Source organism: Pseudorca crassidens, chromosome 12 (genome assembly GCF_039906515.1).
Source record: "Pseudorca crassidens isolate mPseCra1 chromosome 12, mPseCra1.hap1, whole genome shotgun sequence".
NCBI classification, from domain to species: domain Eukaryota; kingdom Metazoa; phylum Chordata; class Mammalia; order Artiodactyla; family Delphinidae; genus Pseudorca; species Pseudorca crassidens.
The window spans coordinates 42,118,641-42,136,011 of NC_090307.1; the positions used below are offsets into that span (position 1 = coordinate 42,118,641).

The 17,371-nt window shown below is 41.7% G+C and overlaps 1 protein-coding gene and 1 long non-coding RNA gene across 3 annotated transcripts in view; one reads left to right on the plus strand and one right to left on the minus strand.

The window, feature by feature from the left end:
- The window catches only part of LOC137203350 (zinc finger protein 271), a 51,198-nt gene extending 49,039 nt beyond the window's left edge, over positions 1 to 2,159 (minus strand). Inside the window, exons 1-2 of the mRNA XM_067699324.1 lie at positions 2,059 to 2,159; positions 252 to 745 (exon numbers count right to left, since the gene is read on the minus strand). Of these exons, the coding sequence (XP_067555425.1) occupies positions 252 to 659 (408 nt within the window). The 5' untranslated portion in view covers positions 660 to 745; positions 2,059 to 2,159. The remainder of the gene's footprint in view (positions 1 to 251; positions 746 to 2,058) is intronic.
- Positions 2,160 to 2,244: 85 nt separating this feature from the next.
- The window catches only part of LOC137203361 (uncharacterized), a 94,258-nt gene continuing 79,131 nt past the window's right edge, over positions 2,245 to 17,371 (plus strand). For both annotated transcript variants that reach the window (XR_010933062.1, XR_010933063.1), the window contains exons 1-2: positions 2,245 to 2,469; positions 11,862 to 11,948. This is a non-coding gene — a long non-coding RNA (uncharacterized lncRNA). The remainder of the gene's footprint in view (positions 2,470 to 11,861; positions 11,949 to 17,371) is intronic.

Genomic DNA, 17,371 nt, shown 5'->3' on the forward strand with positions numbered 1-17,371 from the left:
AAATTTCTTTGTGAGAAAATCCCTAGGGAAAATGCTTAGTAAAAATCTCCAAGAGGTCACCGAAGACATCTCCAGGGATGACGGATAGGAACAAAAGAACTGTTGAAGGACAGAGACAGGTATGGCCCTGGTAGTCACTTCAGGGTTATGGTTCAGTAGAGACAAATTCTCACCCCATTCTTATGATGCCGCCACATGCTCCAGGAAGTAGATTCCTTTTCCCAAAACATATCACATCTCCCTGTTCTCACCTGCTGCCCTGGATCATCAAATTCCCTCTCCAAATCCTCCAACAGAGTCACAGCTTCCTCGCCACTTTTTGGACTGTGTTGCTGAACCCAGATCTGCAGCTCCTCAGGCAGGATGCTCAGGAACTGCTCCAGCACCAGCAGCTCCAGGATCTGCTCCTTCGTATGCAACTCTGGCCTCAGCCACTGACAGCAAAGCTCCTGGAGTCGGCCCAGAGCCTCCCGGGGCCCAGGTGTCTCCTGGTAGCAAAACTTTCTGAACTGCTGGCGAAACAATTCCTGGCAGGATCGGGTACTCCCATTCTGCTTAAGTTTCTGACCCCAAGAAAGGCTTTCTTCTACTTTCACTAGTATTAGCTCTTGTTCCTGAGAATTCTGAGGTACTGGGGTTGAAACTGCTCTGGATTCCATAGCCGTTCTGGGCTGAAACAGCTTAGCAAAAAGCTCACTACAACTGGGTCCTCTACTTCAGTTGTTTTTGAGTAATCTCTTCTTTCCTGAAGGATATAAAAGCACTGTTAACTTACAGTAATGAAAAAAACCTCTAAGAGCTTACAATAATAAAGATCAGTCATCGCTCTAAGAACTTACAATAATAAAGATCAGTCATCGGAGTAATATATGGAAAGGGATCAGGTTTGAGACTGTAACTAAGTAATAATCAAATGACAAAACTAAAAATCACCTCATTCAACGTCTCTCATTTTGTAGAATTCCTACCACATTTATGCTATGAGAAATTATTTTAGAGGCAAAAGAATGCAATATTAACATGAATCACATATTGAGAAATTTCCTTTTCAATTGTCTTTCAGTCCTGTTTGTATCAAGCAGAATAGTCTGTCTTTAACACCTTCTGAAGATGTTACTTACAGAATTCCCTTTTAAATAAACTATAGGCCTCAGACTTCCATGGGTAACAGTATCTAGCTAGGATTTGATATGCTGATTTTTAAACGTTTATTTTTAGTTACCTTTAACCTATGGCACATAATGGTGCTTTTCATTTAGGTAGTAATAAAACATTTTTAAAAATCCATATTAAACATGAGTTGATTTAAATAAAAACATTGTTGGACGTTTGCCATTTGATTAAATTTAGTATTTAATGCGCTTCTTCAACATTGAGGCACTTATTATGGGCTCTGTCCCGAGCCAGGTATTAAGATACAAAGGTTTTTGCTCGTGAATAAATGAGTCTACCTAGAAATTAACCAAGAAGTATTTGTTAAATGCTTACCATGTGCGCAAATGTCAGATATTATAGAGACACAAAAGCAAAAACGTTAATCTCAACTCTCAAAAAGCTTAGAAGATAGGGGAGTAAACATTTTAAAAAGTGAAATATGGCAACAAATAATTGTTTTTAATTTTGTAATATATAGACCGATCATGATCTGATCTTTGGATGGGAGATTATTGATAGAAAGGTGTACCCCTGAATTAGCAAGACAGATCAGTACATCTGAACACTAACACTACAGTTAACTTTAGAGAACAGAATATTTAGCCTACAAATCCGTGGTTTATTAACCAGCCCTGCCGCACTAGCCTTTCTATTTTTATATCCCGGTTAAATCGCAGCATCTGCGAAATCACGGCGGTAGAGGAATAACTGCCCTTTCCGCTGGAAAGCAGGGACAGTGCTGGTCTCCTCTGCGTCCCCAGGACACTCGGAGACGCCGCCCGGACAAGGTGCCGAGACCCGGAGATGGGCAGGCCGAGGAGCGGGGCTCCTCCACCCAGCACCCACTGCCCCGGCCACGCGCCCTCCCCGCCCCCGCTCCGTCTCAGGCCCCGTGTCCCTCACCGCGAAGCTCAGGAGCCGCCAGGGTACGAGCCCCGGACCTGCAGCTGCGAGCCACAAAGACCGGAAGTGCGCGCTCGCGGCCTTCCGCTCGCGCGGCCCCCCCACCCCCGAACCTCCATCCGTCCCGCCCCGTGCTCACAGTCAGCCAATCAGCGCGTGACTCCGGCCCTCCCACCGCTTTCCCGGGGTGGCTGCGGGCCCCGTGGAGTATCGACGCCAGGGCTCGGATGCTCTAGAGGCGGGGATCTTAGGGGGACGTCGCCATCCCCTAGGGCACTGTTGCACGCCTCGGCCACCTCCTACCCTGGCTTTCTTCCTCCTGATTTGTGTCGTGTCATTTTCCTGTAATTCCTGTGCATTTCCCGTACTGCCGACAGAAGTAAACCCGTGGATGAACGCGCTGAACAAAAAGTAACAACCATTTATATTCCTTTTCCCTCTGCGTATCGTTTGAGCCTTCCAACTGCTCTGTGCGATAGCTATTTATGCTCATTTTACAGCCATAGACTCTGCCCAATGTCAGGCAACGTGTGACAAGAGACGCCGAAATCGCCGTAGTTCAAGGACACTCTGGGGCCCCAGACATTGCACCTCTAATGCAGGACTTTTCCATTTTTCACTGGAACTTAGCTGGCTTAAGTTTTATGGTTTATATTTTTCTTTGGCTGTTCAGTAGATTAAAAAATGGTGCCTCATTTTTTTTTTTTTGTGGTATGTGGGCCTCTCACTGTTGTGGCCTCTCCCGTTGCAGAGCACAGGCTCCGGACGCGCAGGCTCAGTGGCCATGGCTCACGGGCCTAGCCGCTCCGCAGCATGTGGGATCTTCCCGGACCGGGGCATGAACCCATGTCCCCTGCATCAGCAGGCGGACTCTCAACCACTGTGCCACCAGGGAAGCCCACCTCATATTTTCCTCACATGTTTACTGACCATTTATGGTTCTAAATGGAAATGGCTTTTCCCTTTTTTTTTTTTTACATCTTTATTGGAGTATAATTGCTTTACAATGGTGTGTTAGTTTCTGCTTTATAACAAAGTGAATCAGTTATACATATGTTCCCATATCCCTTCCCTCTTGCGTCTCCCTCCCTCCCACCCTCCCTATCCCACCCCTCTAGGTGGTCACAAAGCACTGAGCTGATCTCCCTGTGCTATGTGCTGCTTCCCACTAGCTATTTTACGTTTGGTAGTGTATATATGTCCATGCCACTCTCTCACTTTGTCACAGCTTACCCTTCCCCCTCCCCATATCATCAAGTCCATTCTCTAGTAGGTCTGTGTCTTTATTCCTGTCTTACCCCTAGGTTCTTCATGACTCTTTTTTTTCTTAGATTCCATATATATGTGTTAGAATATGGTATTTGTCTTTCACTTTCTCACTTACTTCACTCTGTATGACAGACTCTAGGTCCATCCACCTCGTTACAAATAGCTCAATTTCGTTCCTTTTTATGGCTGAGTAATAGTCCATTGTATATATGTGCCACATCTTCTTTATCCATTCATCCGATGATGGACACTTAGGTTGTTTCCATCTCCGGGCTATTGTAAATAGAGCTGCAGTGAACATTTTGGTACATGACTCTTTTTGAATTATGGTTTGCTTAGGGTATATGCCCAGTAATGGGATTGCTGGGTCATGTGGTAGTTCTATTTGTAGTTTTTTAAGGAACCTCCATACTGTTCTCCATAATGGCTGTACCAATTCACATTCCCACCAGCAGTGCAAGAGTGTTCCCTTTTCTCCACACCCTCTCCAGTATTTATTATTTCTAGATTTTTTGATGGTGGCCATTCTGACTGGTGTGAGATGATATCTTGTTGTAGTTTTGATTTTCATTTCTCTAATGATTAATGATGTTGAGCATTCTTTCATGTGTTTGTTGGCAGTTGGTATATCTTCTTTGGAGGAATGTCTATTTAGGTCTTCTGCCCATTTTTGGATTGGGTTGTTTGTTTTTTTGTTATTGAGCTGCATGAGCTGCTTGTAAATTTTGGAGATTAATCCTTTGTCAGTTGCTTCATTTGCAAATATTTTCTCCCATTCTGAGGGTTGTCTTTTGGTCTTGTTTATGGTTTCCTTTGCTGTGCAAGAGCTTTGAAGTTTCATTAGGTCCCATTTGTTTATTTTTGCTTTCACTTCCATTTCTCTAGGAGGTGGGTCAAAAAGGAACTTGCTGTGATTTATGTCATAGAGTGTTCTGCCTATGTTTTCCTCTAAGAGTTTGATAGTTTCTAGCCATACATTTAGGTCTTTAATCCATTTTGAGCTTATTTTTGTGTATGGTGTTAGGGAGTGATCTAATCTCATACTTTTACATGTACCTGTCCAGTTTTCCCAGCACCACTTATTGAAGAGGCTGTCCTTTCTCCACTGTACACCCCTGCCTCCTTTATCAAGATAGGGTGACCATGTGTGCGTGGGTTTATCTCTGGGCTTTCTATCCTGTTCCATTGATGTATCTTTCTGTTTTTGTGCCAGTACCATACTGTCTTGAGTATTGTAGCTTTGTAGTATAGTCTGAAGTCAGGGAGCCTGATTCCTCCAGCTCCGTTTTTTGTTCTAAAGATTGCTTTGGCTACTCGGGGTCTTTGGTGTTTCCATGCAAGTTGTGAAATTTTTTGTTCTAGTTCTGTGAAAAATGCCAGTGGTAGTTTGATAGGGATTGCATTGAATCTGTAGATTGCTTTGGGTAGTATAGTCATTTTCACAATGTTGATTCTTCCAATCTGAGAACATGGTATATCTCTCCATCTGTTTGTATCATCTTTAATTTCTTTCATCAGTGTCTTATAGTTTTCTGCATACAGGTCTTTTGTCTCCTTAGGTAGGTTTATTCCTAGATATTTTATTCTTTTTGTTGCAGTGGTAAATGGGAGTGTTTTCTTGACTTCACGTTCAGATTTTTCATCATTAGTGAATAGGAATGCCAGAGATTTCTGTGCATTAATTTTGTATCCTGCTACTTTACCAAATTCATTGATTAGCTCTAGTAGTTTCCTGGTAGCATCTTTAGGATTCTCTATGTATAGTATCATGTCATCTGCAAACAGTGACAGCTTTACTTCTTCTTTTCCGATTTGGATTCCTTTTATTTCCTTTTCTTCTCTGATTGCTGTGGCTAAAACTTCCAAAACTATGTTGAATAAGAGTGGTGAGAGTGGGCAACTTTGTCTTCTTCCTGATCTTAGTGGAAATGCTTTCAGTTTTTCACCATTGAGGATGATGTTGGCTGTGGGTTTGTCATATATGGCCTTTATTATGTTGAGGAAAGTTCCCTCTATGCCTACTTTCTGGAGGGTTTTTATTGTAAATGGGTGTTGAATTTTGTCGAAAGCTTTCTATGCATCTATTGAGATTACCATATGGTTTTTCTCCTTCAGTTTGTTAATATGGTGTATCACATTGATTGATTTGCGTATATTGAAGAAACCTTGCATTCCTGGAATAAACCCCACTTGATCATGGTGTATGATCCTTTCAATGTGCTGTTGGATTCTGTTTGCTACTGTTTTGTTGAGGATTTTTGCATCTATGTTCATCAGTGATATTGGCCTGTAGTTTTCTTTCTTTGTGACATCCTTGTCTGGTTTTGGTATCAAGGTGATTGTGGCCTCATAGAATGAGTTTGGGAGTGTTCCTCCCTCTGCTATATTTTGGAAGAGTTTGAGGATAGGTGTTAGCTTTTCTCTAAATGTTTGAAAGAATTCGCCTGTGAAGCCATCTGGTCCTGGGCTTTTGTTTGTTGGAAGATTTTTAATCACAGTTTCAATTTCAGTGCTTGTGATTGGTCTATTCATATTTTCTATTTCTTCCTGATTCAGTCTTGGCAGGTTGTGCATTTCTAAGAATTTGTCCATTCCTTCCAGGTTGTCCATTTTATTGGCATAGAGTTGCTTGTAGTCATCTCTCATGATCTGTCGTATTTCTGCAGTGTCAGTTGTTACTTCTCCTTTTTCATTTCTAATTCTATTGATTTGAGTCTTCTCCCTTTTTCTCTTGATGAGTCTGGCTAATGGTTTATCAATTTGGTTTATCTTCTCAAAGAACCAGCTTTTAGTTTTATTGATCTTTGCTATCATTTCCTTCATTTCTTTTTCATTTATTTCTGATCTTATCTTTATGATTTCTTTCCTTCTGCTACCTCAGGGGTTTTTTTGTTCTTCTTTTTCTAATTGTTTAGGTGCAAGGTTAGGTTGTTTATTCGAGATGTTTCCTGTTTCTTAAGGTAGGATTTTATTGCTATAAACTTCCCTCTTAGAACTGCTTTTGCTGCATTCCATAGGTTTTGGGTTGTCGTGTCTCCATTGTCATTTGTTTCTAGGTATTTTTTTATTTCCTTTTTGATTTCTTCAGTGATCACTTCGTTATTAAGTAGTGTATTGTTTAGCCTCCATGTGTTTGTATTTTTTACAGATCTTTTCCTGTAATTGATATCTAGTCTCATAGGGTTGTGGTCGGAAAAGATACTTGATAAAATTTCAATTTTCTTAAATTTACCAAGGCTTGATTTGTGACCCAAGATATGATCTGTCCTGGAGAATGTTCCATGAGCACTTGAGAAAAATGTATATTCTGTTGTTTTCGGATGGAATGTCCTATAAATATCAATTAAGTCCATCTTGTTTAATGTATCATTTAAAGGTTGTGTTTCCTTATTTATTTTCATTTTGGATGATCTGTCCATTGGTGAAAGTGGGGTGTTAAAGTCCCCTACTATGAATGTGTTACTGTCGATTTCCCCTTTTATGGCTGTTAGTATTTGCCTTATGTATTGAGGTGCTCCTATGTTGAGTACATAAATATTTACAATGGTTGTATCTTCTTCTTGGATCGATCCCTTGATCCTTACGTAGTGTGCTCCTTTGTCTCTTGTAATAGTCTTTATTTTAAAGTCTATTTTGTCTGATGTGAGAATTGCTACTCCAGCTTTCTTTTGGTTTCCATTTGCATGGAATATCTTTTTCCATCCCCTTATTTTCAGTCTGTATGTGTCTCTAGGTCTGAAGTGGGTCTCTTGTAGACAGCATATATATGGGTCTTGTTTTTGTAACCATTCAGCCAATCTGTGTCTTTTGGTGGGAGCATTTAATCCATTTACATTTAAGGTAATTATCGATATGTATGTTCCTATTCCCATTTTCTTAATTGTTTTGGGTTTGTTATTGTTGGTCTTTTCCTTCTCTTGTGTTTCTTGCCTAGGGAAGATCCTTTAGCTTTTGTTGTAAAGCTGGTTTGGTGGTGCTGAACTCTCTCAGCTTTTGCTTGTCTGTAAACGTTTTAATTTCTCCATCAAATCTGAATGAGATACTTGCTGGGTAGAGTAATCTTGGTTGTGGGTTTTTCTCCTTCATCACTTTAAATATGTCCTGCCCGTCCCTTCTGGCTTGCAGAGTTTCTGCTGAAAGATCAGCTGTTAACCTTATGGGGATTCCCTTGTGTGTTATTTGTTGTTTTTTTGTTTTCTTGCTGCTTTTAATATGTTTTCTTTGTATTTAATTTTTGACAGTGTGATTAATTTGTATCTTGGCGTGTTTCTCCTTGGATTTATCTTGTATGGGACTCTCTGTGCTTCCTGGACTTGATTAACTATTTCCTTTCCCATATTAGGGATGTTTTCAACTATAATCTCTTCAAATATTTTCTCAGTCCCTTTCGTTTTCTCTTCTTCTTCTGGAACCCCTATAATTCGAACGTTGGTGTGTTTAATGTTGTCCCAGAGGTCTCTGAGACTGTCTTCAGTTCTTTTCATTCGTTTTTCTTTATTCTGCTCTGCAGTAGTTATTTCCACTACTTTATCTTCCAGGTCACTTATCCGTTCTTCTGCATGAGTTATTCTGCTATTGATCCCTTCTAGAGTATTTTTAACTTCATTTATTTTGCTGTTCATCGTTGCTTGTTTCATCTTTAGTTCTTCTTGGTCCTTGTTAAATGTTTCTTGCATTTTGTCTATTCTATTTCCAAGATTTTGGATCATCTTTACAATCATTATTCTGAATTCTTTTTCAGGTAGACTGCCTATTTCCTCTTCATTTGTTAGGCCTGGTGGGTTTTTATCTTGCTCCTTCATCTGCTGTGTGTTTTTCTGTCTTCTCATTTTGCTTATCTTCCTGTGTTTGGGGTCTCCCTTTTGCAGGCTGCAGGTTCGTAGTTCCCGTTGTTTTTGGTGTCTGTTTCCCAGTGGCTAAAGTTGGTTCAGTGGGCTGTGTAGGCTTCCTGGTGGAGGGGACTAGTGCCTGGGTTCTGGTGGATGAGGCTGGATCTTGTCTTTCTGGTGGGCAGGTCTACGTCTGGTGGTGTGTTTTGGGGTGTCTGTGAACTTATTGTGATTTTAGGCAGCCTCTCTGCTAATGGGTGGTGTTGTGTTCCTGTCTTGCTAGTTGTTTGGCATAGGGTGTCCAGCACTGTAGCTTCCTGATCGTTGAGTGAAGCTGGGTGTTGGTGCTGAGATGGAGATCTCAGGGAAATTTTCACTGTTTGATATTACGTGGAGCTGGGAGGTCTCTTGTGGACCAGTGTCCTGAAGTTGGCTCTCCCACCTCAGAGGCACAGCACTGACTCCTGGCTGCAGCACCAAGAGCCTTTCATCCACATGGCTCAGAATAAAAGGGAGAAAAAGTAGAAAGAAAGAAAGAAGATAAAATAAAGTAAGGTAAAATAAAATAATGTTATTAAAATAAAAATTACTACAAAAAATTTTTTTAAAAAGTAAAAAAAAACGGACAGATAGAACCCTAGGACAAATGGTGAAAGCAAAGCTATACAAACAAAATCTCACACAGAAGCATACACATACACACCCACAAAAAGAGGAAAAGGGGAAAAAATAATAAATCTTGCTCTCAAAGTCCACCTCCTCAATTTGGGATGATTCGTTTTCTGTTCAGGTATTCCACAGATGCAGGGTCCATCAAGTTGATTGTGGAGCTTTAATCCGCTGCTTCTGATGCTGCTGGGTGGGATTTCCCTTTCTCTTCTTTGTTCTCACAGCTCCCGGGGCTCAGCTTTGGATTTGGCCCCGCCTCTGCGTGTAGGTCGCCGGAGGGCGTCTGTTCTTAGCTCAGACAGGACGAGGTTAAAGGAGCCGCTGATTCGGGGGCTCTGACTCACTCAGGACGTGGGGAGCGAGGGGCACGATGCGGGGCGAGCCTGCGGTGGCAGAGGCCGGCGTGACGTTGCACCAGCCTGAGGGCCACCGTGCATTCTCCCGGGGAATTTGTCCCTGGATCCCGGGACCCTGGCAGTGGCGACCTGCACAGGCTCCCCGGAAGGGGGTGTGGACAGTGACCTGTGCTCACACTCAGGCTTCTTGATGGCGGCAGCAACAGCCTTAGCGTCTCATGCCCGTCTCTGGGGTCCACGCTTTTAGCCGCGGCTCGCGCCCGTCTCTGGAGCTCCTTTAACCAGTGCTCTTAATCCCCTCTCCTCGCACACCAGGAAATAAAGAGGGAAGAAAAAGTCTCTTGCCTCTTCGGCAGGTCCAGACTTTTCCCCGGACTCCCTCCTGGCTAGCCGTGGTGCACTAACCCCTTCCGGCTGTGTTCACGCCGCTAGTCCTCTACCTGCGCTCCGACTGAAGCCCAAGCCTCAGCTCGCAGCCCCGCCCGCCCTGGTGGGTGAGCAGACAAGCCTCTCGGGCTGGTGAGTGCCGGTTGGCAACGATCCTCCGTGCGGGAATCTCTTCGGTTTGCCCTCTGCACCCCCGTTACTGCGCTCTCATCTGCGGCGCCGAAGCTCCCCCGCTCCGCCACCCGCAGTCTACGCCCGCGAAAGGGCTTGCAGTGTGTGGATACCTTTCCTCCTTCACAGCTCCCTCTCACTGGTGCAGGTCCCGTCTCTGTTCTTTTGTCTCTGTTTTTTCTGTTTTCTTTTGCCCTACCCAGGTACGTGGGGAGTTTCTTGCCTTTTGGGAGGTAAGGGCTTCTTCCAGCGTTCAGTAGGTGTTCTGTAGGAGTTGTTCCACGTGTAGATGTATTTCTGATGTATCTGTGGGGAGGAAGGTGATCTCCTCGTCTTACTCTTCCGCCATCTTAATAAATCTCAGGCTTTTCCCATTTTTAAAATTGAGGTGTTACTATTTTTCTTTTGTATTTGAGAGAGGTTTTTATTTGCTGAGGATATGGACTCTCATTTGTTACAAATATTTCCCCTCTTATTAGTATTTAATTTTTTTGTAAATGTTAGTACAAGATGATACATGCATAGAAACACATTCTCCTTTGTGAGCTAAGACAATTAAAACACATATTTGGAAAAAAATATTCACTAGCATTCAGAGTGGCTCACTAAATAATTCTTAATCGTTGTGCACAGACTATGGTAATTTTACAAAGCAAGAGAACAAATACAACCTTGTGTTTCAGCTGTTGCTGCCTAACAAGGCCCTCCAATAGTTAGTGACTAAAAACAGCAGGTGTTTTATTGCTCAGAATTCTGTGGTCAGGAATTCAGACAGGGCTTAGCAGAGATGCTTTATGTGTCTGTCCTCTTGGCCTAATTGGGACTGGAAGGTCCAAGATGGTGTCACTCACATTGTTGTGGTCTTGGTGCTGCCTTTTGGCTGGAGTTACTTGATTCTCCTCCATAAAGTTTCTTTCCACGTAGTGGCCCATCATTCGGGAGTTAGCCTAGGCTTTCTTACGTCATCCTGGTTTCCAGCAGTGAAGGAGGAAGGGAAGATGCTTGATCTCTTAAGACCTAGGTCTGGAACTGGCATTATATTTATATATGCATAATACTTCTTCTGTATTCTGCTGGCAGGACTAGTCTCATGGGAAGCGTCTTGAAATAGACTACCTTTTAACAGGAAGAACAGCTTGAACATAGGAGGAAATTTAAGCAGTTATTGCATTCAAAATCTACCACACCTGGTTATATTGAGAAGTCTACTATTTAGGCGCGGAGCTATTGAGAGAGAGAAGAAATGCTCTCAATTGCAGTGGTAGAAAACCTTACTAAATATCCTTAATGTTTAAGCCTTTTTATTACTTAACAAAGCTAGGTGCATGGAGGTCAGGCCATCCCCAGGGTTGGTTAATTCAATGAATTGACAATATTGTCAAGGACCCAGGTTCCTTCCCTCCTTTTGCTCCTCCGTCTTTAAGTGTGTTGGCTTGTTCTCCAGTCTGGTTTTCCTTATGGTCCTAAAATGGTCTCAGTTACAGATTACAGATAATACCCAGAGGCAAGAAAAGGGGGACACCCTTATATTCGGTCTCTTTTTAAGACTAAGGAAAACCTTTCCCCCCAGCAGATTTTCCCACATATCTCATTAGTTAAAATTGTTTCACCTGTTCATGCCTATCACTAACAAAGGGGTGAGGCCTCCAAGATAGGCTTGGCCAATTGAGATTCATATCCCAGCCTCTCCTGAAAGACACAGACAGTCTGGGGAAGGTGAACAAAATTAGGATTATGTTAAAAAGACAGAAAAAGGGGTTAGATAGATGAATAATGAGTGTGCAACAGTAGCATCTACTTCAGTAGGTAATCTTATTATAGGTAATAGGCCTATATGGGTAAGAAAGTGAGACACTTTGAAAAAATTCAAATTCCTATCATTCCTTACAAGATGGTACAGATATTTAAAATATAAACCAGTTACTTAGTTGCAAGAGATGTAGACTAGAGATTTATAGCAAATTTCTAGGGCTTGGTTTAAATTCCTAGTGGGATAGCAACTGATTACTTTTAAGAGCCTTAGTCGACAATTTCCACTTACATAGTGTCTTAGCCCATTTTGCTATAACAAAAATACCATAGACTCAGTGGCTTATAAACAACATAAATTTATTTCTTACAGTTCTGGAGGTTGGGAAGTCATGATCAAGGCATCAGTAGATTCAGTGTCTGGTGAGGACCCACTTACTCATTCATAAACTGGTGATTGGTGAGTAAAGCTATTTATTCAGTAAAGTCCGACTGCTTGAATTATGTAAATATCATTTAGCAATGCTATACTTCATGGTCTTCATCAAGTGAGGTAAACTTAACTGTAAACCACTGTTCAGTTGTAAAGATAAAGAAAATGGCTTCTGATGCTTAAAGGAAAATGTATCATTCTTTCACTCAGCAAATATTATTGAATATTAGTATATGTAAGAAAAGTGAGGGAATCAAATGAAATAAAAGATAAGTTTCCTCACTTCACTTAACAACTATAACACCTAGAGTATAAACTTCATGAGGGCAGGGGTTTTGTTTTTCTGTTGTCGTCTCCCCAGTATGACTAGCAAACAAATACACAAGAGAGAGCATTGGTTCTGTTAAAGTGATTCAATAAGGAGGTCGTTTGAGCGAGGTGGCTCTAATGCCTTGGCAGCCTGTATAAGCAAACCAAAACCTAAGCCAGAGTTGATTCGTGTAAATACCTCAAGGTCAAGAAAGTGAAACTTAAGAACAGCTAATCACGAAGAGCCAATTAGGCTTTCTCAAATGAGGCCATCACTTAAGCGATAGTCAATCAATTTCCTTGCTTCGCTTCCACGCCATGTCTGCTCTATAAACCCTTCGCTTTAGCTCCTGCAGTGGAGTGCTCCTAGCCATTTTCAGTTTGGTGCTGCCTGATTTGCTTTGATGTTTGCTCAAATACACTCTTCAAAATTTACATGATCCTTAGTTTACCTTTTAACAATACCAAAACTAGTGATAGTAATTGAAGGATTCAAAGACGTAGAATATTCAGAAAGGAAAATTTTGAATAATCTACTTAGACTCTTTATTTTAACCTAAGATTTATTTTAATCAGGTTTTGACAGACGTGCAGACAACAACCTTTGAAAGAAGAGTTTATGACTCACAGTTACCCAGAGGATGGTAGGCACCACGTGCCACATGGGGCCATACGGCGTCACTTACAGGGAGAAGTAGAGAGAACTGGGACTAAACCTTTGTTATAGTGCTGAGAAGAGCTAGGTGGAGATGTCTCCTACGGAGTGGGAAGCAGAACACACAGCTGATGCTTGTGATTGGAGGGTTTGTGACAGATTTCCGAATGCCTGATGGTGGAGGTGTTTGTAAAAAACCTTGCGTCATTAGCATGGCTCCATGACTCCAAGATTCCAAATCATTAATACAGAATATCAACAATAATTATTACACAATTAAATTCTATTACTGTTACTGTTATTTCACCAATTTAGCTTTGTATTTTTTTAGAGACATAATAGATGTATTAACAGAACAAGACAATGCTTATTTGTAGCACACAAGACAGTAAACAAAGGCCTTATTTACTGAGTTGTTTCTCTTTGCCTCAATGTCAAAGAAAGCCGTTGAGGTTGCTCATGAGGTACATTCTTTCATTTACCATGCCTAGAACAGAGATAAAGCTACAGACAGGCTCCTATTGTTGTTTACTTTTTCTTTTTTCCCTTTATGGGTTAACCACAATGACAGATCTCATCCTAGCTCTTAATCCTGCCAGCCACTTCGGAAAGATCTTCCACCAGGATTCTGTTCTGCCTTAGGGGTGATTCAACAAAGAAAGATACATTCTAAGATTGGGGGGGGGGGCGGGGAAAGGCAATGCCTTTCTAAATGAATGGATTATGAGTAATGAAAAGAACATCTCTACTAAAGAAGCTGAATGAAATATTTTCTAGTGGTTTTGTGGGTAGGAAACATTAAATTGTGGAGGGGAGGTTTTTGTTTTTGTTTTTAAAGCTGTAGGACTTAGGTGTTAAAAGGCACGTCATTTCATTATAACTGTTATTTGTGGTAAGCTGGACCTGTTTAAAAATCTAATTTGGTTGTCTTGAGCTTGTATAATTTACCTATATTCTTTTGTTGTTGTATTAATTGTTACTAGAAGGAGATTGATGTTTTAATTGAATTTTTAATCGAAAAGTGAACTTATTGAATCTTCATTGGGTTTCTATTTGGCAACAATGAGAAGTTCATTTCTTTTAATCTTGTTAGGTAACATGGTGGGAAATGACTAATATATATACTACCCAGTATTACCTCTAGGCCTCCCAAATGCCAACATATACTTTTATTTAAAAAACATTTTTCAGGAGGTACAGTCCAGTTTGCTTACTTTTTCTGGATTTGTATTGCTTTTAAAAATTCCTTATTTTATATCATCTTTTTGTGACTGGGATTATACTGCTGCAGGTAATAACACTTTCATATTGAGTAAAAGAATTTAGAACAGAAAAAAAAAGGAAGTATGTATCCTTATCTCCACACTTCCATAATTCCCCAAAATCATACTTTAATGTAAAAGTAAGTGATAGCTTTAAAATTTTTCAGTATACTCTCTTCTTATTTATTAATCCAGTTTCCTCTTACCATTCCAGTGAAGTTGAACCTTAGAAGATAGTAACCTTGTAATTGCCAAATCCAGTGACCGCTTCTCAATCCTTATCCTTCCTGAACTCAAGCACTTTGTCACTGTTGACAGCCTATCCTTTTTTTTTTTTTTTTAGTTTCTAGGGCACTGTTTTTCTCTACTACTCCAGCCGCGCGTTGCCTAGCTAGCTCCTCTTTACCACCTACTTCCTTCCTTCAGGCTTCTGCTGAGCTCATCTTCAACACTCTCCATATGTATTCCCTCTGTTGGGGGAGTGATTTCACTCTTCTACTCATACATAAATGATCTCCCAATTTGTATTTTCATTCCTGACTTGTTTACTAAAGGAAAACCATTTCTCTATTCATGACACTTCTGACACCAAATGTGTGGGTTTTCATTACCCAGCAATTCTCCAGTTCTCTGGGGACACAAACTAGCTGTCCTACAGTTTAATTCAGTTCTGACACTAACTACCCAGTCAGCACAGACCCCACAGGTTAAAGGTTGAGTCCCATAATACTGCCCCCAACTTGAGACAACAAATTTTTTTTTTTCTTTTTTTTCGGTACGCGGGCCTCTCACTGTTGTGGCCTCTCCCGTTGCGGAGCACAGGCTCCGGACGCGCAGGCTCAGCGGCCATGGCTCACGGGCCTAGCCGCTCCGCAGCACGTGGGATCCTCCCGGACTGGGGCACGAACCCGTGTCGCCTGCATCGGCAGACTGACTCTCAATCACTGCGCCACCAGGGAAGCCCCCGAGACAACAATTTTAAGTAGTGGGTTCCCAGCTTACCCACACTTCTGTCTGACTTGGCTATAAATTGGAGGTTCCCACAGTCCCTCCTGCACAGGTATGATAATTTGCTCTAACGGCTCACAGAACTCAGGGAAATACTTGACTTACTGATTTATTATAAAGGATACAAATGAACAGCCAGATGAAGATGTATATAGGGTGAGGTCAGGAAGGGTCTCAAGGTGTGGGAGCTTCTGTTCCCATAGAGTTTGGGTTGTGCCACCCTACTGGTAGCTTTCTGAACCCATCATTTAGGGTTTTTATGGAGGTTCCATTACAAAAGCATGATTGATTAAATCATCGACCACTGACGATTAACTGAATCCCTAGTCCCTCTCCTCTCCCTGGAGGTCGCTGGGTGAGGCTGAAAATTCCAGTCCTCTAATCATGTGGTTATTTTCTCTGGCAACCAGCCCTTCCAAGAGTCACTCCATTAGCATATACTCAGGTGTAGTTGAAAGGGGCTTATTATGAATAACAAAAGACACTCCTTTCACCCCACCACTCAGGAAATTCCAGGGGGTTTAGGAGCTCTGTGCGAGGAACTGGGGATGAGGACCAAATATGTCTTTCTTATTATATCTACCAAGCCCCAAATCTTAATTTCCAACCTGTGAGGACATGTATCCTGGACAGTTTACCAATTCTTCAACATTCACACAGCCAAATCCGACTTGACTACCTTCCTTCATTTTTAATCTTATTAATAATTGTTATATTATGGAATTATTAGAATAATTACTTATTAACTTGCTTTTTAAACCTCGCACATCATGGCTAAGTAGAAATTTTAGGGCCAGTGGAAGGGACTGGGAAAAATTGGTCATTTAAAAACTTTGGTCGTATTGAGGCAGGAGATAGATGGGCCCCAGGCTGAGCAGCCAGAGTTTGTCCTCTGTGACAGATACTCCAAAATAGCAGGAGGGAGGAGAAGCTGAGCCCTGCCCAGATAAGAGATAAAAGACCACATATTCCTCATTCTCCAAGTCAAGGAGACCTTCCTGACTACACAGGCGCAGAAAGTCTCCTTGGAGGTCAGTAAGGGAGGGGGCACCACCCCATAGTAAGTGATGCCAACCTACACATAGGCCTCTTTGCTAGAATCCATCTTGGCTAAGAGATGCACGCACGCACGCACGTGGGAGGACCCTGAGATATACCAAATACGGACTCAAAACCAGGCAAAGGAAGATGATTGGTCAAAGAAAACCCAGAAGAAATGCCCCATAAAAGTGATTCAAACTACCAAGAGGTGCAACTCCCTCTGAGCCCGCCCATGTGTCTATCCACAAGTACTCTTTCTCCTCCTAGTAAACACTTGGCTTGTTTCACTACTTTCCGTGTCTTTGTGGGAATTCATTTCTACAAAGCCGAAAGGCCAGGGCCTTGTCACTGACCACTGGTATAGTGGGTAGGATTCAGCACTCACTGCCACGGCCTGACTTCAGTCTCTGGCTGGGAACCGAAATCCTACTTCAAGCTGCTGCAGGCCAAGGCCACCTGAGATCAGTATTGAATCATCATCTGAAGTAGCTCAAATTTGTCTTCTTTTCCTTTTTGCTGTTTTAATTCAAACCTTTATTATCTTTCTAGTAATAGCTTCTTAATCGATCTTGACTCACATCTGCCCTCTTACTCCAGTGCACCTTGCAGATTGCTGCCAGAGTCTTAACATGAATCTGATGATGTAATCATCCTATGTAGAAATCTTTGCTGCCTTGCTGTGTCCTCAGAATATAAGGTGCACACCATTACCACGCCATTCAGCATCTTCCTCCTTCTGACCCACAGTATTGTCTCTTGTATACTAGGGCATCAAAGCTGAGGCATCATCTCTCTCATCCTGCTCTCATCCCGCTCTGTTCAACATTTTGCCTTTGCAAGATGTCTTTAATAAATTGTCTTTAATAACCTTTTTGCTTTTGGATGTAATCCTGAGCATCCTTCAAGGCTGCTTTATGTATTGTTTTCCCTTTGAAACCTTCCTCAGCACCCTAGGAAGGGCTCTGTTATGAGTTGCTCCTCTTGTATATGTCAGTATTCCTAGGATCTAGCAAAGCACTTTGAGCATACTGTTAGCTTCTTTTTAAAATTTGAAGTCCTTATTTTTAGAAACTATCCTTAAAAATGTAGTTTTTATTGCCATTTAGTTCTTTACCTGGTACATTTCCTTTGTTTGATTTCTTAGCAAACGAAACTAACATCATCATCACTGTCAT